At 43.2% G+C, this 22,662-nt stretch overlaps 1 protein-coding gene across 2 annotated transcripts in view; it reads left to right on the forward strand.

The window, feature by feature from the left end:
• The first annotated feature begins 260 nt into the window (after positions 1-260).
• The window catches only part of znf423 (zinc finger protein 423), a 163,696-nt gene continuing 141,294 nt past the window's right edge, over positions 261-22,662 (forward strand). For both annotated transcript variants that reach the window (XM_051381003.1, XM_051381004.1), the window contains exon 1: positions 261-1,679. In XM_051381003.1, coding sequence (XP_051236963.1) covers positions 1,640-1,679 — 40 coding nt within the window. In that variant the 5' untranslated portion in view covers positions 261-1,639. The remainder of the gene's footprint in view (positions 1,680-22,662) is intronic.

The raw sequence follows: 22,662 nt of genomic DNA on the forward strand, positions 1-22,662 counted from the left end.
GCTGTGGTTAACACTTTATACCCTCAGCACCTGGTGACATTGCATCCAATCCATCCTGTTTGTCAAACTCACGTACTGAACCTCTTCCACATCCCACTTTAATCCAAGTCCATATTTTCCCTCTGCCTCCTTCCTCTGTATTCTCAGAGCCCCTGTTGTAGTTGCGTCGGTCGGCCACAGCTAGGCGCTGTTGCCTTACTCTCCCCTCTGCCTTCCCCTCTCTCTCTCTCTCTCTCTCCTGTCAGCCCAGCCTGCCTCTCTCTCCTGCCTCTCTGCCTCAGCCAACCCGGGCTGTGCCGAGCTGCTCCCTGCGGGATCAGAGCGCTCCCCCGCCGGGACCCTTCTCTCACATCCCCCTGCTGGGACGCGGCTACATTTCCAGCCAAGCACTGCCTGCCTTGGCTTTATTATGTGTGTCTGCGCCGCAGCCCCGCCAGCAGAGGCAGGCAGAGGAGGAGGAGGGAGACTGGTAGCCAGAGTCAGGACAAAGAAAAAGCAGGGAGACAGAGGCTAGCGAAGGGTTAGATTGGTAGAAATATTAGGCTGCTATTAATACCGCCGGTGGGGCATTGAGAAATATTAACAAAAAAAGAAAGCGTGGGTAGTAAAAGCAAGTATTCCCCTCGGGGTGGAGATGCAGGGGAAGAGCGCAATGTCCATGCATTGCCACCAGACCACCACTGCCTAGTGTAGAATAGCGGGACGGAACACTGGTCGGTTCGGGTCGGTGCCGCTCTCCTGGAGGGAAAAGAAAAACAAAAAACAGACTGAAATAGTTTCGATAAACTAAATAAGCCCCGGCGAAGACGCGAGGAGCGCGCGCAGAGGGGGGAGAAGAGGAAGAAGAGGAAGAAGAGGAAGAAGAAGAAGCCACGTTTTCGTTTTGAAAGCAATTTCCCAGAACATTCTCGGTCGCCTCTCATCACCTGGACCCTCGCGCACCGCCGTGGCACCTCCGCCTCGCGCGCTCGGACGGTGCCCGCTGTCACTTCTTCTCCTCCTCGACACCGCGCGGGACCTGCTCAGGTGTTTGCCGCGCGCGTGGCTGGCAGCTCGCGACCCCGGTCCGCCACTAACGCGCTGGCTGCAGGAGTCGGAGCGGCACGAGTGAAGCAAGCAAAAAAAAAAAAAAAAAGCGGAGAGAAGAGGAGAAGAGGAGAAGAGGAGAAGAACACCCCCCCCCAAACATAAAAAACAAAAAAAGAAGAAACAAGAAAAGAAAAGAGAGCGAGGCGTCGCGACAACGGAGAGGAAGGGAATACCAACCGGGAAGTTGTTGCCGTTTTATTCTACAGGTTGCGCGACCGTTGGAGAAGAATAACGCACCGGAGGAGCCGAGCGTCGCCTCCGAGCCCGCTTCACTCCCGGTGTGTTCGGGTTTGCTGTCGCCGGACTAACGGCCGCTTTCCCCCCCCCACTCAGAGACTGAAGCTGCCGCATTGCAACAGGCGAAGAAGCAGCAGCGAAGTGGTGGTGGAGGAGGAGGACAGATAAAACCCGACCGTGTCCGCCGCCTGTATGGTTAGCTGAAAACACGGAACGGAACAAAAAAAACAAAAACAATTAGAGAAATAAAGATTAAAGAAAAAACTAACACACACACACACAAACAACAACAACAACAGTTCGACAACCAGAGATGTCCAGACGGAAACAGGCCAAACCGCGCTCCGTTAAAGGTAAGAAACAGTTTATTTTGAGGCTCATGTGAGCGGACAGGAGTCCAACATTTCACATCCAAACTCTTAAAGGTCTGCATGAAGGTAAATCAGTGTGTTTGCTCACTTTGGCTGCTAATTGCCTTTTTAAAGATTAGATTTTTAAATTCCAAAATTCCAGATAAAAGAGGCCATCACTGTGGGAAAGGAGCTGCGGTCGCATTGCTGTGTCCACTACACGCTAATTGTTTTCAATTAGCTGCCACACTGTCACTACTTGAAAGATGAGACTCTTGTGTATCGTTTCTTTTTTTTTTTTTTCTTTCTTCCCCCTGACAGCGTGGGTTGTGCTTTTTGGATCAACTCGTAATTCACTCGGTTAATCTGGATTATTCCCATGTTGTGCTTTGTTGTTGTGTAAATTTGACCGTTTGACCCCAAATGGAGTCACCCAGCCCCCGGACATTGGATGTCTTTATACTCACTCCTGTTTTAATGTTTAAAAACTCTGATTTAAACCTGGAAGTGTTGAAGCACCTGCAGAGCTCTGCTGGACATGAATGTGTTTAATTTTAGATGTTAGAATATTTTCCTTTTCTCATGCCTTTCTTCTACACTTTGAATATATAATCTAGTAATTTACAGATTCATTTAATTTAAGTTTCCTCCAGACCAGAAAGTCCAGATTTTAAATTTAAATTGTTGTAAATTACTTCTCCTGAAGGAAGCCTCAGTTCCTCTTTTCCTTTACCATAAAATGGTATTCATTGCAGTGCATGGGTGAGTGGGCATCATGCATGAGGGCATGTGGTGGCCTTGGCCTCCATGTTTCCTTTATGGGACCCAGATGGGCAACGGGATGGGCTGACCATGTGGTTGCCACCCCCCCCCACCCTCACCCCCCCCATTTCCTTCCACCATATAGGCTTTCCCTTTCTGTGGCTGCCTGGGGAGCCGAGACAGCGGTTCAGACTGGGTGTTCACTTTGATTAGCAGCGTGACTCTCATTGGAGGAGGATTTCAGGTTGTGAAGTTAAGCCTGTTTCGTCTGAGGCTGGGTGGGATTCAGTTCATCAATTGCAAGGAGAGGCTGCTCGCAAGCCACACACGAAGTGCTGCAAGTGTGTGTGTGTGTGTGTGTTTGCTTGTGGTTTTAATATCTGTTACTGTGGGCTGTAAGGCAGTCTAACAGGGATGTGTCTCTTATTAGGGATTATTCTGCACCATACGGTACAAACATCGTATTTTGACAGATATCGCGATATGATTGTGCTTCGCCGATTTGGATATTGCACTTGGCCATACTGTGATAATATTTCAGTTAACGGTGCAGCTGGTACATACAGCCCGTCATTATAAACCAAAACTGACCGGGCCCTTGGTAGTCAGTAACTGTCCTTAATAGATAGATAGAAGTTCTTTTTCTATCGAATTCTTTTGTCACAGCAGCAAGTTGTCAGAGATGAACAGGAACAGTAGTACATATAAATATCAACACTTGAAAGAGAATTGTGTATCAAAAGAAAATAAACATAAGAAAAAATGAATTAAATTAGCTCAGAGCATCAGAGAATTGATGATGATGATGCTTTAAATGGATATTGTGTCTATAAAGTGGAAATTATGAATATGACTTGTTTTAGAATCTGTTAAGTTGGAGACTGTTCTCGTGTGTACATCTTATTTGTGGTCTTGGGTTAGAATATCCGTTACTGTTATAAAGAACAAAACAAGCTGTAAATCTGTTGATGGATGTTCACATGTACAAATGACAGATGACTAAAAGAGCCCTGATATTATTTGACTGTGAATCGACTATCAAGTTATTGTTGTAGCATTTGTGTGGATACTGTATTAATATCTATTGATTTGTATTTAATCAGTATGTGTTAGAGGTGGTTGTTATTCCCCCCCCCCGTGCTGTAACGCTCGGTGCAGCTGCTGCGGACCGGTGAATCTGTCCACCGCTGCTCTGTCATCGCTCGGTCAGTGTGTGTGTGTGTGCGCCTGTGTTTGCACAGATCTACATCCTTGTGTTTGGATGCGTCGCAGACACGCACACCTTGTGTGCCTGTGTCACTGAGGCAGCCTGGTCTCAGCAGCCTGGATAACCAGAGCTTAGCTTTAGTCAGGCAGCCAAGCGAAGCAGAGCGAGGCAAAGCAGAGGAGGACGACCACCACTCTCTCTCGTGTGTGTGTGTGTGTGTGTGTGTGTGTGTGTGTGTGTGCAGCAAAGGTAGCACAGCCCTTGTAGTCTAGCTTGCGTAAGCACCATGTGTTTTGTGTATGTGTACTCAGGCATCTGTGTGTGTACATGCTATCTCCCCTCCACACCTTGCCCCACTGACAGCTTGGCAAGACCTGGCATTGGGGGAAGATGGAGAGAGGGATGGAGTAGAAAGAGAGAGAGAAAGAGAGAAAGAGTGAGAGATAGAGATGGAGGAGAAAGAGGGGTTGAAGGGTAAAGGGGATAGAGAGGAGGGGGCGTTTGGGGGCAGCGCAGAGGCACACAGCAGGTGAGTGGGCAGGGGAGGAGGAGGAGGAGGAGGGAGGGAGGGAGCGAGCGAGCGGTGGAGGCCAGGACGAGGTGAGCATCGCCGAGGGATTATCTGTGTTTTCATGTTCTTCTGTCTTTCACCTGCTCACCCAACTCTGACTGGCTGGCTGGACTTACTGGCATACAGGCACGCCAAAAACAATAACAAAGTCCCCCCTCATCCATCTCCTGCGTTAGAGCGGCCCGGTTCCTGGAAAGGACTGTTTCTGTGTGGAAATGAAATTCATAGCTGATGGCAGATAGGGGGAGCGTTTATTGTCACTTTGCTGAGTGTCTGCGCTCACACACTGGGTGATACAGTCGCCTACGACCCCCGTATTCATCATTCTGGTGGTTTAAAGGGGCCTTTACTGCTTTGCATTGCTACCAGTAACAAGTGTTATATCGCTGTTTATATGTATGTCGAGCGTGCACTATAAAAAATGTCAAACTGTTAAACCATTATTATAAAAGGCCTCTAAATAGGTTAAATACAGCTTCTGTAACAGTGAAACACCATCATATCTAAAGGCAAAACCTTGATTTATACACTATTTTAAAGGAATTTAAGTGGAATAAAGTCAGTTTTACCGACTGTAATTTGCTTATTGCAGTTTGCATGTATTTTTACAGTAAAATATGGACTAAAACTCCAACTGTAACTGTAAAATAATACCATATTTATTATGTTAAAGTTCTGGCAAACACAGCTGCTAGTTTTTTACTGTAAAAATAACATTTTATTGTTTACAGTGTGACATTAAGGGCATGAACAGCACTAGATTAGTGGTTGTCAACCTTTTTCCATACAGGACCCCCTTTCTATCATAAAGTAAACTGACATAGGGACATATTGTATGGATATTTCACAATATATTCAATAAGTAACAATAACAACTGATAAACTGTACATTTAACCCAAATAGCGGACTGTGGGAAGCTTTGTGTAAAAGGAGCTTATTTCCTGTGAATATTGCATCAGAAAAGCATTTTCCTGATGTTTTAAAGAACTTTTTATATAATTCTGTCTGTTTTGTATTTTTAAAAATCATTTTTAACACTCATACATACTTACTAGGCTTCTTTGCGAGATACAGCTGTAAACTTTAAAAACAAAAGACAAACAAAATGCTGTAATATAGGCCGAGTGTATGTGTATATATTTTATAAAGCAATGTGAACAACTGATGGGTGAAAGTGATATTAATCCATGTTTGTGAATTTTCTGTAAATCTCTTGTTTTTTTTTTTCCACTTTCTCTGTCGTATTTTATTTATTATGTTTGGCAGCATGAACAAATAATATCATTTTGGTGTACAGTCAGTACAGGCTGCATATGTCGTACTGCACAGCTGCCATTTGGATTGTAGTTTTCTTAAACCTGCAACCTAATTTTAAATAATTCAAATAAGAAAATATTTCAATGTCTTGAACCGAATATCAATGTATTTACAATCTTACACCAGTGACAGTATTATAATGGAGTTCTATTCTTTGATATTCCAGTCTAATCAAGCAGCCAGGCCACAGAAAGGTCTGGGTCTTCATATCGCTGCCACTACCTTCCTCTGATAGACTTACTTGACCAGTCTAGCCTTTACAGTGATTAGACCTTGTTAACAGAGGGGGGGCTTGACTAATTGCAGCCTGTTAATTGAACGCGGACTAATGGCGCGATGATGGGCCATGAAATTAGCTGACGGGGGTGAGAGGAGGGAGGAGGGAGGAGCGAGCAGGAGGAAGAAATGAGACAGCGCAGCTCTTATCAAAATATTATTTCAGTGGATTAATCCGTTTTTAATGTGTGTCTTTAGCGAGGCGAGGCAGCAAAAATCTCCCTCTCTGTCTGCTCCGGCAGCCTCGCTATCCTATCTCTCCCCCTCTCTCTCTCTCAGCTCTCAGCCCCTTGAGTCTCTCATGCATTATGTAGTGATGATTATTACTTAATTACACATTAATAAATCCGCTTCATTTGCAGGACATTAAATGGGAGTTGAGCGCATATGACAGGGAGATGGAGGAGCGCAGGGAAGATTGGAGAGGAGAGGAGGGGGGGGGGGGAGGGAGCACTTACTTTTTAGCGTTTATTTGGTTTGTTTAGAGCATTGTTTATAGTCAGTGGAGCCAAATGAGCCCTTTGACCAAGAGGGAGAGCTGTGGGGGGGGGGTTTGGATAGCTGTCGATGCGTGTTGAGCCGAGCTCTTCCGGGCTAATGGCATCGTTTCCACTCAATCTCCTTCTTCATCTCTTGCTCTCTCTCTTCCTCTCTCTCCCCTCCTTACACCCCCTTCACAGTTTCTTTGGTTCCACCCCCCTTACGCCAGTTTGTGTGCAGTTTGTCCGATGTAAACATATTGTAATGTGAATTATTAAGAGCTTTTTAGCTGTATTCAGGTGGTCGTCATAGATACCGTAGCTGCAGTTTGCACTGATCTTTGCGGTTCGTTACCTCTGACCAACCACAGTCAGCTGAAAAAACGCTGCTGCTCACCGTTGAAGATGTTTTTTCACAGACTTATTTGAAGGCGTTGATTGAACCTTCACATTTAGACCATGTTTGACATTTTTCATCCTCTTCTGTGTCACCATCTGAACTTTTCAACTGAAAGCCAGTATAAAGGCAAGGTATCGAACCATGAACAAGTCCCACTCTTAGCCCAATTTAATGGACTTCTTATACTCTTCTTACACTGAAGAAGACTAAATACTCAAAATGCTGCAACTCCCAGTCCCGACCTAGTAGTAGTCCGAGCTGTAATTGTACTTGCACATGCGCGTTAGAGCAGTAAGCACAACTTCTTATTTTAATCAAATAAAATACAAATAAAGTCGGCTGTTTTGTAGATGTTGTTTTGGAAATTGAAGAATGTGTTGTTGTGGCCAAGCTGTGGGCACTGTTCCTGGGAAATTGAGTTATCAGGGCTGCAGCTAATTTCCTTATCGATCAATCTGCGGATTATTCATTCATTGCAATGAAATAACAGTTTTCTGTCTTCAGATTGCTTGTTGTCTGACCACCAGTCTGAAATTCTTCAATTTACTATGATGGATGACGAGGAAAATCTTTCAACTAGCGAAGCTCTAACCAGTAAATATTTGGCACTCCTGCTCAGTTTTGCAGTTGCAGTTTCTGTTTTATTAACTAATGAAATAATGGACTGATTGTTTCAGCTGCAGCCTACACCGTCTTACTTTTTAACACTGGTTAGGGCTGTGCAATAATTCATGTAAGTATGTGAGTTAAATGTAATAAGAAACTCTGGGATAGTAATTATTCATTGCCTGGAGTTAAAGTTATTGTCAATTAACTGCTCAAGACTTGAAATTAACAACCGCCAACCTGCCAAATGTGGGTAAAAATTAATTGTGGTGGGAAATGTCATCAAGTTTCAAACCAATTTGGTGCTCGCTGAATCTCATTATGCTCTTCCTACAAAGGCACAAATAAAACTGACCAGTGCAAACAGAGGGTCACGTGTGTAAGGACGATGACAACTTATAAGTGCACTTGTTATTTTTGTTGCTATAAGTGCGTTGGAAGCTACAGCAGCATTAGAATGAGGGACTGTGGCGTGTGTTTAGTACAGTACCTCTCCTTTCTCTTCCTCTTCCTCACTCTACCCATCTGGCGTTACCATTAGCGTAGTTTAATGTCACCCTTTGGCAGAGCACAGGCGCTTTCATAGGCCGACCGGCTCTTATAAAACTGGGAGACCCTACACATGTGGCTTGGATTACCTGAAGACAACAGTATGGATTCAGGTTCATCTGAGTGTGTAAGTGTTGGAAGGAACATTAAATGCCCCTTTTTTTTTTTTTTTTTTTTTTTTTTTATCGATACTAAAAAATTTGACAGCTTATCTCGTTTTTGTTTGTGCGGCTACGAATAGTGCAACGTGCAATCAGTGGGCGTACAGCCGCATTGAGTAACTCCTGTATAAAAGCTTGTATTGGCTTTGCATTAAAGCTTACTGAACCATTAAATGGCTTTCTGAGAGCTTTGTTAGAAATTCCATTGACTCCTCAGCAGGCGGTGGGTTTGAGTTTTTGCTAGTTGTGTTTTTTTTTTTTTAATGGGACAAAGAAAGCTGTGATTGGTGGAGCCCAGCAGCACCGTGCCCTGAATGTAATTGGAGTTGTGTTGATCTGCACTTAATTAGAACCAAATTACTACACAATTGAATGATCAGTGTAGAACAGAGCTAAGAGGAGTAGGCCGTGTCCATGGAAGACATTTGACATGTCACAGTGGGACGAGCACAGGTGTAAATAATGGCTGAATTTCATTTGAGTGCTTCGGTTTCAGGGTGCTGGTTTTGTGCACTTTTGCTCATTTGAACAGAATGGAGCCATCATTAATGTTATTAGTTACAGTTGAACTTTGGTCAGTTCAAGAGAGTAGAGAGCAGTCGAACGTACTCAGACAACTCGAGTATTTCATCCAGAGCATATGTTTTTTGTCTTTGTCTGAGGACAATTTATGATGTCCTCAAAGTGACCAGAAAAGTAGAAACATTTGCACATTGTAACAGAAATGTAAAAAAAAAACAAAACACCTTTTCTTTCACCTTATTTCAAGCTGTTTCTAATCTTTTGCTCCATATGTGCTCTGTTTTAAATGAGGTGGATGAATCTAATCTGATGAAATACCACCACCAACTACAGCTTCAAATGTTAACACAGAGCTTAACCAACTGAATACAGCTCAGCCTTCCAAGCGTGTAGGAGAAACTACATGGCCGCGACGCACAATATGGATTACTTTTGGGATAATTGATAATAACCTCCTGAGGATAAAAATAAGTTCATAACCTGGAGCCTATGTGTAACCCGTACAGCTGTGTAATTGGGTATAAGTGAGTGCTGTGTTGGTTAAGTAGCGTTCCTTCATCAGGGTGAGCAGTGAAATGTTGGTTTTGTCTGAAATAATGGATGGGAGAAGGTCATATCATCTGGTAGGCTTGGTTAGTTTTTTATTGTGTGTGTGTGTGTGTGTGTGTGTGTGTGTGTGAACTCATCTGTGTGTCCAGAAAAGGGTGAAGTCCCACAGTGAGGTGTGTGTATGCCAGCGACAACTCCTTATCAGCAGCCAGCCTGGTGTGGTTGTGCGTGTACGTGTGTGTGTGCGAGTGTGTGTAAGAACAGGGCGTCATGGGCCAGGACTGTGCCATTGTAGCGGCTTAGCTAGCCTCGTTTATCAGCTGCAAACTCACTGGACCTTAACACACACCCACCCCTCTGGAGACACACACACACACACACACACACACACACAAACACACAGTGAAGCTGAGCTCTGTGCGTGCCCATGCCCTCAGCTTTTAAGAAGAGAAAGATGATGCTGGTGTGACTATACACGTGCACACACGCGCACACACACTTAGTCAATCCAGACCTAGCTTGCCAAGCCCGACTCCCCCACCACGAGATCTCGAGTCTCAGAAGACATGGGCCCTTCTAAGTTTCCTACAAGGCTCTGTGTGTGTGTGTGTGTGTGTGTGTGTGTGTGTGTGTGTGTGACAGTAAGTATCTCTGATTACGCTTGTTCCTTTTTCACTGACTGTTTGCCTGCAGTGATTTGTCTGTACAGTTTGGGGTGTTTGATTAATGTGCTGACTGTAATCTTACTAATGTCGCAACTAAAGATTCATTTTGTCACTGTGTCGATCATTCCTTTAGTCGTCTATGGACAATATATGTCAGAAGTTACCACAGCACACAATGATTTACAGCAGCCGTGTATGTGTATGTGTGCAGAGGCACCAAAACAGCCTAATGATCATTAGTCATAATAATCATAATAGTGCTGCCCCTGAGTGAAGATCTTCCACGTTTATATTTATTTAATTATTTAAATATATATATATTTTACAGACATCTGTTAAATGCTAACAGAAAAATCAGTGATGATTCTGAAAGTGTCAAAACAATCAGCAAGAACACTGAACATTTATTTATTTATTTCTACACAATATAACCTGAGTCTCACAATAACAACATATCGATGCGATGGATGACGGCTAATGTTAACAGTTGTTTGCAAATGAACTCGCTCCTCTTCCTCTGTTTCATTCACGCCTCTCTTGTCCCTGCCTGAACCCGCCGTGTCTTCCCCCCAGAGTCTGTTCGTTTTTCTGCGTCTACCCGACTAATGAAAAGTGGGTCGGTTGAGTCGACTATTGGGGGGCAGCTCTAAATCCTAATATTATATATGCTACAGGGCGTTTTGTTGCCATTATGGTCGCGCGTGCTTCGGTCGTCTCCTCGGCAGGACCGAAGGCCGGGCTCTGCTCCACACACAGACACACAGCAGAGAGAGGACAGAGACAGCAGAGAGGCAGCGGTGCTCTTTACTCGAAGCTGGCGACAACTCAATACAAAGTGGAAAAGCATAATTTTCACCTGCTCTGTTAATGTTATTCCAACCGCGGCGCGCTTGTTAATCTAATGGCGAATAAAGCTGTTGATTTTATTTTGTCATTAATCTGAGATAACTCGGGCTGATGTCTGGGTGCAGTGTGCTCTGGGTTTCCTTAGATAAATACTGTAAAGATAATAGTCTAACATGATGTGAAAATATATAGCTTTTAGTCAAATAACATCAATTATTTTTTCTCAAGCTCTCCAGAAAGTGAAATGAAATATGCATTCTGGCCTTCTCTGACTTGTGAAGGTTGTTGTCAGCTCTTTGGAGATGGTCATGGTGATATAGCCTGTAGGCGTCCACGTCTGTGATCATTGATGTGTCTTATTATTTTGGACATAATTACAGTCATTCCTTACCTCCTCATTCAGGCCCCCCTCTTCCATCCTTCCCTCTCCTGCAGCCTCATGCATCTCGCTCCCCTCACTCCTTCCTCGCCTCTACTTGGCCCTCCCCCCTCTCTCCCTCCTTCCTTCTCCTGCCTATTCTGTACATTAAACATTAGTGGTGGGGGCAATTAGCAGTGCCCCTCTGCACACCTGGCTGATGCATAATATATTTATTGGCCTACCCTCCCTCCCTCTCTCTGAGACACACACACACACACACACACACACACACACACACACACACACACACTGCTGTTGATGAAAGGGTGACTTTTGGGAAATATGTGTGTGTGTATGAGGTCTCAAGAACTTCATGCCCCCTGGTCTGACCCCACATATCGTGAGTTTGAGCTTTAGGCCAGGTCAAAAGTCACTAGTAAGGTTTTCAGACAAAATACTTTCTGAATTTAGTTTGTTTTTGTGAGTCGAGAAACCAGTGACTCAAACTTTATTTGGCCAAGTCCCATCTTGATGGCAAGGTGGTTGCATGTCTACCAAGTTTAACATGCACAAACAGCCAAGGCCTCAGGTTTCCTTTCTGATTCATCCAGTCAGTCATTTTATGTCTGCCTGCCTTTATCTCCCTGTGCTTGCATGTGCGCGACACACACACACCACACACACACACACACACACACACACACACACACACACACACACACACACACACACACACACACACACACACACACCCAGACTAATGTGCATTGTCCTCAGAGCGTGGAGTCTTCAACAGAACAAGCTGCTTGTGTTGTGTTCCTCTTTTATTGGACACTCTGCCGGGTCTTTGTAGCGTGCCCCACTATAGACCTACCAACGCTTCTTTTTAGTGCTCGAGTCTTCAGTTGGTTTTTCTAACTCCTTTCCATTCACCTCCCAGTCAAAAGGCAAGGGCGCCCCGCTGTGAGACATACAATGGAGCCCGAAAGAGTAGGAGAAAGCGAGAGCGCGACACAGAGAGACTCCACAGTGAATGAGAGAGAATAGAAGTGGGTAAAAGAAAAAATGAAATTGTTTATTATTAAGTATCCCTTTATATAACCTTCATCTTCATATTGGATGATTAGAAATTGTTTGCCACAGCCTGTGCAGCCTCACATGAATACATTTTACACCACACCACAACTACACGAAAAGCATCAAATACATCCACATTTTCATTCCTTCCAAATAATCAGTTTAATTATGACCTCTTTTTGCAACTTGAAACTGTATTCTCTTTTCAAATGGCAGCAGTATTTTGTGTTTACCTAACTAGTGTAAATCTTTTATGTAAATATGGGGCAAATGATGCCTGCCGGGGATCGTAAGTAGGAGCCAGGTAATTATAAAGTAATATTTATAGATATGTTTCAACACTTGAAAGGGAAAACAATGGATTAAACCTCTAACATACATATCAACATTCACTGTTTCTTGGATAAAATGAATTAGGGCTGCTCTTGTTGGTGAAAATATCATATTGCGATATGATTCACGATCAGAGTTGGAATGACATTTTTTTTTTCAAACATTTTTCAAAACCCGATTAAAATCGTGATGATTGAAATTTTGTGGGGTCTGTTCCAACCAAGCATTTGTAGGCTAGGGTAAATCTTCAGAACTACAAAAAAAAATTGCATCAGTAATCGTAATCAGTAATTACGATTAATTGTGCAGCCCCTGAGCAGGACTGGGTATCATTTAAAAACATGGACCAGTTCCAGCACCCTTGAAGGGATAGATACCAATTGAGTACTTCATTCGATACCTGTTGTTTTGTCTTGCGAACACGGTGCACCCAGAAGTTTTCTCCGTGCTTGATCAGGTGCTTTATCACCTTACCCATAAAGCATCTGGGCCATAGCCTGTATGTAGCTGCTAGCTTTAGCTGTGGTAGTGGGCCAATCACACACAATAAATCAAAGAACACTTGTGGTGATTGGCTGCGAGCAAAACCATACAAATAGTCCTTTTTTCCCTAGATGGTAGTACAAAAGGATTGAACCCAGGTATCGTTTGAATAGAGGTCTGAATACTTGGTACTGGGTTATTTTGATCGATACCTTTTTATAAAGGTAACGATACCCGGCCCTACTAATGAGTAATGTTTGCCACAACAGTACAATAAGTTAATATTAGTAGAATACTCAAAATTAGACCGACGTGGAAATTTTATTCCAACATTCATAGAAATTACATTTTTTTAGATTAGTATCCAAGGTTAAATTAATTGTTTATACCGTGTTCTCTTCCCTCTGCGTGTATAAAATCAGCTTCAGGATAGGGCAATGTGCTGTTCTCTGGCTGCACAAGCAGGTTCAGAGTAACTTTACTTGTACTGAGCTGAAACAACAGCAGCAGAAGACGAGGCGGTGTCTCCTCTTGTACGTCTGGTCCCTATAAAAGCTTTATGCCCGCATCCAGACAGAATGAAATGGAGAGACAGTGTTGAAGGAAAAGTAGTCGAGCAGAAAGAGAATAAGAGATAGCATGGCGAGATTGGTGTGAAGGTGTGTGTGTGCGTGTGTGTTGGTCAGTGCAGGCCAGTTTTAAAAATGCAGAAGTACTGTCTGCTTTAGACTCAGTTGATAAGCAGCCTGGGGACTAGCACACCCAGTCTCCTCTCCTCTCCTCTCCTCTCCTCTCCTCTCCTCTCCTAGTACAACTTTGTTCAAACCCCCCAAAAAAAGCTGATTACTATATTTGTAAAAGTAGTTCAATAACCAGCTGAGATGATAGCTGTCAGCAGGAGAATAATATCTATAAATACATTTCTTCTTTGTTGACATCAGTGGGATTTCTCTACTGAAGCGCATGAGTGGCATTTTATTGTTTTTGGCACATGTATGTGGCACTTGAGCTTAAATCCACATAGCGTGTACCCTTGTCTGGTTATGGCCCTATAGCTTGGCTACCACCTTGTCTACGACTGAGTCAGGCCTATGAGTCCCCCACGTCCTGGAAAACCTGGACATCTAGAGACCAGTCACCTGACTCTCATTGGTAACACCTGTATTTACATTACTATTTCATGTCAAAATGGTTGCTGGGTAAAACAACCAAATTGGAAAGCGGTGTGGCGAGAACAGCCAAGCGAGCCACGAAAGCGAGCTAATGCGTCCACTAAAGGATGACCACCTACAGCCTACAGCCTCCTTTTAACCTCAGTTTTAATATAAGTGGCAACAAATCTTAACTCAGTTTTAATTATATAGGACCTTTCATGCTTCACATAGCAACAATAAAACAACACACACACAAAGAAAAAGCTCAATGAAGAAACGTATTTTCAAAACTACATTTTGTATTTCGGATAAGATGCTTGATTATACGTCGACTCAAACAAACAAACAAACAAGCAGCCACGCTCCGAGCGCACACGCGCTGTGTGTATATTTTTCTTGTTACTCCCAGAAGGAGCGTGACGAGCAAGTTAATCTATCCGCCAGCGATGCGGCGTGACACAAAGCTGTTTATTTCCCTTTTCGTCTGCGTCTCACTGTCTCTCTCTCTTTCTCTCTCCTCCTGTAAAGCCTAATCAAGTTTGTATCAAGCTAAATAATGCCTTAGCGTGAAATTGGTGTCTTCAGTCAAAAAGCTCTCCCCAGCCTGTACTACAAGAGAAGGCAATTATGTACCCCTCCCCACCCCTCCACCCTCCAGCCCTCACTGCTTCTGTTGTTCATGTAGTGTGTGTGTGTGTGTGTGTGTGTGTGTGTGTGTGTGTGTGTGTGTGTGTGTGAATATGCACTTTAACTGCTATACCCCACAATTTGCCTCAGCTGTTCATGACAACATCTCCTGTGTGTTGGTATTGGAGTTGAGTCTTCTGATGGTGAACTCGGTGTCTTTATTTGACGTGTGTCCCAGTCTGTGATGGTGAACTCGGTGTCTTTATTTGACGTGTGTCCCAGTCTGTGATGGTGAACTCGGTGTCTTTATTTGACGTGTGTCCCAGTCTGTGATGGTGAACTCGGTGTCTTTATTTGACGTGTGTCCCAGTCTGTGATGGTGAACTCGGTGTCTTTATTTGACGTGTGTCCCAGTCTGTGATGGTGAACTCGGTGTCTTTATTTGACGTGTGTCCCAGTCTGTGATGGTGAACTCGGTGTCTTTATTTGACGTGTGTCCCAGTCTGTGATGGTGAGCGGAGGCTGCTGGGGGAACTTCTAGTTCAGTTATTTCTGGAGTCTTCCCCAGAGTCGCCGTACTCCAGAGAAATGCTTTCCCTCTCCTCCTGCCCTCTCTTTCTCCTACTCATCGCGTCTCTCCTCGCTGCCCTCCTTCACCTCTCATCTTTCTCCTCACTGGTGCCTTCTTCCTCACCCCTCTCTCACCCTTTCCTCTGACTTCCTTTCCTTCTTCTCTCTCCACACCCTTATATATATTTCCATTTGGTCCCCCGTTCGCTGCAGCTCGCTCTCCTTCCTTTCCTCTTTCTCTCCCCTCCACGTCTCCTCTGCTATCGATTCCTCTTCCCGCCACACTTTCTCTGACAGACAGAAAAACAAATGTCAGATCAGAGAGGCTTTTTAATCTCAAGCTGTGTTGTTTGGCCCTGAACATAAACTCTGTGCTTGTTTGAGTGAGTGTGTGTGAATATGAGTTGTTCTGTTCTCTGTATGTTGAGAGAGCTGAATTTGTTGTGTTTCCTGTTTTTGTATACAGATTACTTCATGCACATTGCATGTGTGTGTTTGTGTATGTGTGTTTGGTAGATAAAGCATACAAGCTGCAACATTTTCTGGAGTTTAAAAAGGCAAAACAATGTGTATCCACAAAAACCCTGCGTACGCCTTTCCCAACACATAATAATCCAAATAATAATTATACATTTTGTTTATAGAGGGCTTCTAATGATAGTCAAAGACACTCCCCATCAGTGTAAAGACATAAAATGCTTGAATCAGTCAGTCAGATTGTACAATCTCCTCACCCCACCGCCCCCACACTCCCAAAGTAATAAATGTCTTCATAATCAATAACACACTGAATGAAAACCCCAACTGAGGAAACGCCATCAGTTTGCAGCGAGGAAACTCCAGAGGCAGCAATAGGAAAACATAAAAACAAAGAAGAAGGACAGGATATACCAAGTAATAAAACTGAGTCACATGTATGTCAGGCACACTTCAGACCAGGTGTACACACAGTTCCCAGCAGATAGCGGCGGGTTACCTGCGCTTAGGTGGACTGGAGATGTACGTTGAGAGTTGTAACCTTTGTAAAGAGTGTTTTTTATTTCGCAGTCTACACAGTCATTTTATCATTTTTTTTAATATTCGCTATTGTCTCCCTAATAATTAGATTTGATTGAATTGTGAAGCAGTTTGTAAAGTCAGTTTCAATATGAACTTTGTAGATGAATCATTGGACATCCTTCTGACATTTATTAATAATAATAATTGTAATAAGATCGCCAAAGCCTCATGGGGGGTTGCGAGCCCTTCTGGATTTTAAGGAGTGTAAGAAAACGTGTTATTTTAAATGTTTAGATTCTTTTTCAAGATCTAAACTCTGAAGACAGCCTCGTCCTGCATTGAAAAGGTACGTAGTTAAAGTGACAAAGAGCTACTAGAACAACAGGGCAAGCATCAGGGAGGAGAAAACACTGAATCTGTCAAAGAAGACGCCTATTAGGTGTGTGTGATTGTTAAAAAATAAAATAAAAAAACATAATACAGACAGAATTGTGTAAAAAGTTACTAAAAATATCAAGAAAACTCACCTCTGAAGCTCACAGGAAATAATCCTGTACTGCTATTGTTTGCAGTGAATATGATATGAAATATCCATGAGATATGTCATATTATTATGTCATACTCCGGGGTTGTCAGTTCACTCAGTGATAGAGAAGGTTTAGAGATGTGATAAATTGGTGGTTGAGTTGTTCTGGTACTGTTGGGAGAACCTTTGCTGATGTGAAAGGATCACTTTGTCTTTGCTGTGCCTTTCATTGACAGGTCTAATGAGTGGAGCGGGCACAGGAATCAATAACCAAACTGTTTAAGGCCATTTCTACCTCAGTTTATGGAGGATTGTGGGGTGAAATGAAGCCGTGCACTCGTTTTCAGATTTATAAAACAGAATCAGGCGTTCGTGTGGCTTTATAAAGAAGAATACATGTGCATATTTCTGTCTCTGTGCCTACACACAGCTTTAGTTTGATGCATCTGGCCCCTGGTTAAGTGATTTCATTCACTTTGTCTTTCAGTCTTGCATCAGTTTTTGTTAACAAAAGCCTTTGGGATGTTGAGCTGCTGATGTATGTGTAAGAGAAAGCGAGCATGTGTGTTTATGTTACATGTTGTTGGGGGTAAATTCGGGGATGTCGGGGAGGTTGCATAGCAACTCAGTTGGACAGCACAGCATGGTTTAAAACCACAATGACCTCATATAGTGCTCGGAACAAAAGAGAAGGTGTGAGGAGCAAAATGGGTGAAGAGAGGAGGATGGTTGAGATGGACAGCGGGAGGAAAAAGCAGTGATGGCTGATGGGCAAAAGAATAGCACAAAAACTATGAAAACAAAATCTGATGGAAATATTTTGGATCAGGAGAGAGGGAGAGAAAGATGATAAGCGAGGAAAGAGAGGGGAAGAGAAGAAAAGAGAGACAGCAGAAAGAGAAAGATAGAGAGGGCGATGAAGCCTGTCCGCCAGGCTTTGTGTGGTTGTTGTTCTTTCTCTCTGCCATCCATCTAAGCCCTCTGCTACCTCTGTCCCTTTACACACACTCTCACAAACAAAAGCGCACACACACACACACACACACACACACACACACACACACACACACACACACACACACACACACACACACACACACAGACACACACACACACTCGCACTGTCCCAAACCCCAAACTAGCCTGGTGTTTGTGGCCAATGGCTCAGTGTTGGGGATGTGTGTCTGTGTGCGTGTTTCTGTGTTTTAAGGCTGTTTTGTTCAGAATGCATGCAGCCAGAGAGAGCGGTTTTACTGCTGATAAAAGTATTTGGTTAATCAGCTTCTGTCCCCGTCCCCTGACTAGATGTGCTTGCTTGTGTGTGTGTGTGTGTGTGTGTGTGTGTGTGTGTGTGTGTGTGTGTGTGTGTGTGTGTGTGTGTGTGTGTGTGTGTGTGTGCTTGACACAGCACATTGAAGTTAGGGGGGCTCCCGGGGGGCGGGCTGGGGATGGAGATTGGCATCAGCTCTCGGCCAGTAGCGCCACAAAGTCGTTCCTCGGGGACGGGAAGGGCAGCCAATGAGAGAGTCCCTTTGGTGCTATAGGGAGAGAAAGCGGGTTGGGGAGGGGAGGAGGGGGCTATGAAGTGGGTTGGAGAGGGGGAGAGGAAGGTAGGTAGGGAGGAAGAAAAAAAAGTGTCTGGGATGAGAAAGAGAGACAGACAGATAAAGAGAGATAGAGAGTCGGATGACAATTACCCTCTTGACTTCTGTCCAGCACTGGTTGTCAATCAGCCCGCCCCTCTGGGAAAAGAACCAGCGTATCATTGGCTACACTGACCCACATCCCGCCTCTCTGGGCCGCCTGGCCAATGCGTGATTGGCCACAGTGACCCGTTCGTCAAGGAGCTGTGGGAACGCCGGAGCCTTGGGCCTGCCTTGGGAATAAATGGCCCTGATAGCGTGCTCGCGTGCATGTGTTGTTTAGGAGGAAGAAAGACAAAGGGTTTTCTTATTGAGGCTATAAGTGCTTTCATGGGACAGATGAGAAGGAGAGACAAAGACAGAAGGGGAGCAGTGGTAGAAGAGGGGGGGTGTGGAAGAGAGACGGAGAAAGCATGGAGGGTGGGAGAAAGATGACAGGTAATGAACAAGGGAAGACAGAATAGAAAGGTAAGGGAGGGAAATAGATGAGACAGTGGAGAGAGGTGTACCGTTGTACTGTTTTGTAGTGTTTGTGAGCGTGTGTATAATTAATGACAACAACAACAACTGAGTAAATATTTGTTTATGATGATCATGACGCAGAGGCATAACTTCATTTAGCTTTATCTGTTCCACTCAGCTCTCCTCTCCTGTCTCCTGTCTCCTCCCCTGTCTCCTGTCTCCTCTCCTGTCTCCTGTCTCCTTCCTGTCTCTGTCTCCTCTCCTGTCTCCTGTCTCCACTCCTGTCTCCTCTCCTGTCTCCTGTCTCCTGTCTCCACTCCTGTCTCCTGTCCTGTCTCCTCTCCCTTCCTGTCTCCTCTCCTGTCTCCTGTCCTGTCTCCTCTCCCTTCCTGTCTCCTCTCCTGTCTCCTGTCTCCTGTCTCCTCTCCTGTCCCCTCTCCTCTGATGTACCCTTAAACTTAAATTGGAGCATGCCAGAACAGCGGTAGCTCACTGTTGCGTGTGATGCATTATCTGCCAGCTTTAGTTCAGTTAACCTGCTTTCCCATTATGACTCCTTTATCATAACAAACTTCTTCAGGGGTTTACATCTATCGTTGTCAAGTAGACAGAAACGGGTCACACCCCTCTTTTCCACCTGAATTAACCTCTTTTCTAAAGGGATCAGATTTCTGTGGCTGAGTAAACTGACCCCTGACTAAGTGAAATATTGTATGGATATTTGATATTATATTCAGTGCATGACAGTAACAGTAGAGAACAGCTGATAAACTGCACAACGAACCTAAACAGTGAACACACTAACTGCAGGAACTGTGCAGATTATCTCCTGTGAATATTGATCAGAGATGAGTTTTCCTGATATTTTTAGAAACTTTTAACACAAAAAATCTCTTTGTGTGTTTTAACTACGTACTTTTCAAACGGAAGTTCGAGACTGTTTATCAGAGAGTGAAGGATCTGTGATTATAGTTTGTGTTAACCTCACCCTCATCCTGTCAGAAGTTTATGTCTTAAAGGTCCAGTGTGTAACATTTAGGAGGATCTATTGGCAGAAATGGAATATAACATCCATCGGTATGTTTTTATTAGTGTATAACCACCTGAATATAGGAATTGTTGTGTTTTTGTTACCTTAGAATGAGCTGTTTTAACCTACAGATGCCCCAAACAAGAACACGCTGGCTGTAGATAGGGCCTTTAAAGCTTTGTGGCCACCCTAGTTTCTCCTACCCACCTCAAAGCCTGTTCTCATTCCCAGACCGTCAAATACAGATCAGTGCTCAGTTAGTTGCAATCTGCACCGACACTGCTAGATGCCACTAAGTCCTACACATTGGTCCTTTTAAATCATGTTTTAAACTTTAAAAGTAACAATATTGAAGCTTTAGTGAACCCGAGGTTGGGACCCAGTGTTGTATTGAGTGTTTATAGAGCGAAATAAGTGTACATATTTCAGATTATTGACAGTTTTTTTTCACTCACGCTTCCAATGAGAACACTGTATGAACTTGGACTAGCTCACCAGTTCGGGGGAACTCTCTCTAGATTCAGGTGCTGTATTAGAAAATGTAATTAATTGCCCTCACTCTTAAACCCATGTGTAAATATTTGCAGTGCGTTGCTAAAATTAGAGACTACAGATATATAACGCATATCATTCGTGAGCTGTACGATGGCTACAGGCGTTCAATCACCTGAAAGAGAAGGACCTCATACATTCTACAAGCAGTTGTGGATGACTCAACCATTAATCTAAGCCAGTACAGACTCTGCTTTAATCACACGAAAAAAAGCAATATTTCAATGGGTAGCGCAATTGCACTATGCCACCATTATTCATTATTAGTTGTTATTATTTATTATTCGTGTGGGATTTGGAGATGTTGCCCCAGAAGATGCAGTTTTGTGTCAAATTAGGGCTGCATAGTTAATCGAAATGGGGAATTGGGAGACAACAACAGCCCCAGAAAACTTTCATCTTTTTTTCAGTGAAAATTTGTGATGCAAAAACGATGATTCCCACGCTAATCACATCACAATATCTGTCAAAATAATCCCAATATGATGTTTTTACCATATCGATATATCAAATCTCTGAAAAAAGAATCTCAGTATTTCCTTTCAGCTTTAAGGTCAAAGATCTAATGCAGTTAACGGTTACTATTGTGTGCTTGTATGGACACTATTACACATTGTATTGTGAGCTGTACTGCTGTACTGTTCATTATATCAGACTGTATCAGTACATTTCACCTTACATTATACCTTGTATCCCATACTACGCACTATATTATACTATATCATGTTATATCTTTTACTGTTTATTGAATTATGTACCACATTATAGCTCAATATTAATACAGAATCATATTATATGATACTCTAGCTGGTATAGCTGACAGTATCGTGTTACTTTCTGACTCTGCTGCTGCTTATCACATCACTAGTTGTGGGTACCGTATGTGTACTATTGCTCTTGTACAGTTTCTATTTTAATTCTTATTTTCTTATTTTATACACTTATTCTATTTAAATAAATCAATAAAGGATTATCTTATCGTATTGTAACACAAATAAAACAACTTAAGCCAACAACCAATGGCCGATGTTTAAAACTCTGTCCTAAATGGGACAAACAAACAGCACCTCCGTCTTTGTCTTTTACATTCACGCCGTCTTACAGCAATCAGTGGAAATGACTCAGGCGACCAAATAAACACAAATAGTCCTTGTTTACATTCGTGCTGTGAGACGGCGTTTATGAGAGGTACTTGAAATCCCCACTTCAGAGAACACCCCCACTTCCAGGGAGTCACTTCTTTACTGTTCTCATTACCACTAAACACATTTGGTGTATTTGCAGAAACACACGTCTAAAGCACACATTTGATAGACTAAGGTGTCTCAGGGGTTAACAAAAGCAACAGCAAAGAAAGGCTTAATTGTTGTGTGTGCGTGCAAATGTGTGTAGATGCTCCAAGGGTTCCCAGTAGCATCTTGTTTGTGCTTTGTGTCACACTCACTCACGTATATATCATGCTGCAGGGTTTTTGTTTGTGCTGAATTTGTGCGGTGTGTATGTGTATGTAGAAGCAGGTTGTTTGAGCTGATTGTATTAATTCTCTCTCTCTCTCACTCTCTCTCTTTCACCCCAACTGGTCGAGACAGATGACCACCCACCTAGAGCCGAAGGGTCTGTCCTAGGTTTCTGCCTTTTAACAGGCAGTTTTTCCTTGCCCTTGTCTCCAAGGTCTTGCTCATGGTGGTACTGTTGGGTCTCTGTAATTAATGTTTTAAAGAGTTCGGTCTAGACCTGCTCTATTTGAAAAGTGTCCTGAGATAACTTCTGTTATGAATTGGCGCTATACAAATAAAATTGAATTGAATTGAATAAAATTGAATTGAATTGAATTGAATTGAATTGAATTGAATTAATTCCTGTCCTTTTGGGTGTATAGGGTTATTCATTTGTGGAACATACCAACATAGGTTGATTTAAAGATGAATAATGTTGGTTTTGGTATAATTTTTGTTTAATTTACAACCCTCGTGCTACATCTTAAAGTCTGAAATTCCCCTTCTACTTCTGCTGAGTTTACAAGGAAAAACAATGTCCGTTATTTGTTTGAGGACAATAAGCTGTTTGTTTGTTGGCAGATTAACATTCTTTTCAAAGTCCCTGCATGTCCACACAGGTGTTTTAATTTATTCTGGATAATTAGGCCTCTGCTCAGGAGGTCATCAGACTCCAGGTACTAAAAAGCATGATAATGTTGGAAATGTGGCCCAGTCCGTCCACACAGTCCACAGTTAGAGGCCAAATCAGCCAAAATAAGT

This window comes from Dicentrarchus labrax, unplaced genomic scaffold (assembly GCF_905237075.1).
Source record: "Dicentrarchus labrax unplaced genomic scaffold, dlabrax2021, whole genome shotgun sequence".
Classification (NCBI taxonomy): domain Eukaryota; kingdom Metazoa; phylum Chordata; class Actinopteri; family Moronidae; genus Dicentrarchus; species Dicentrarchus labrax.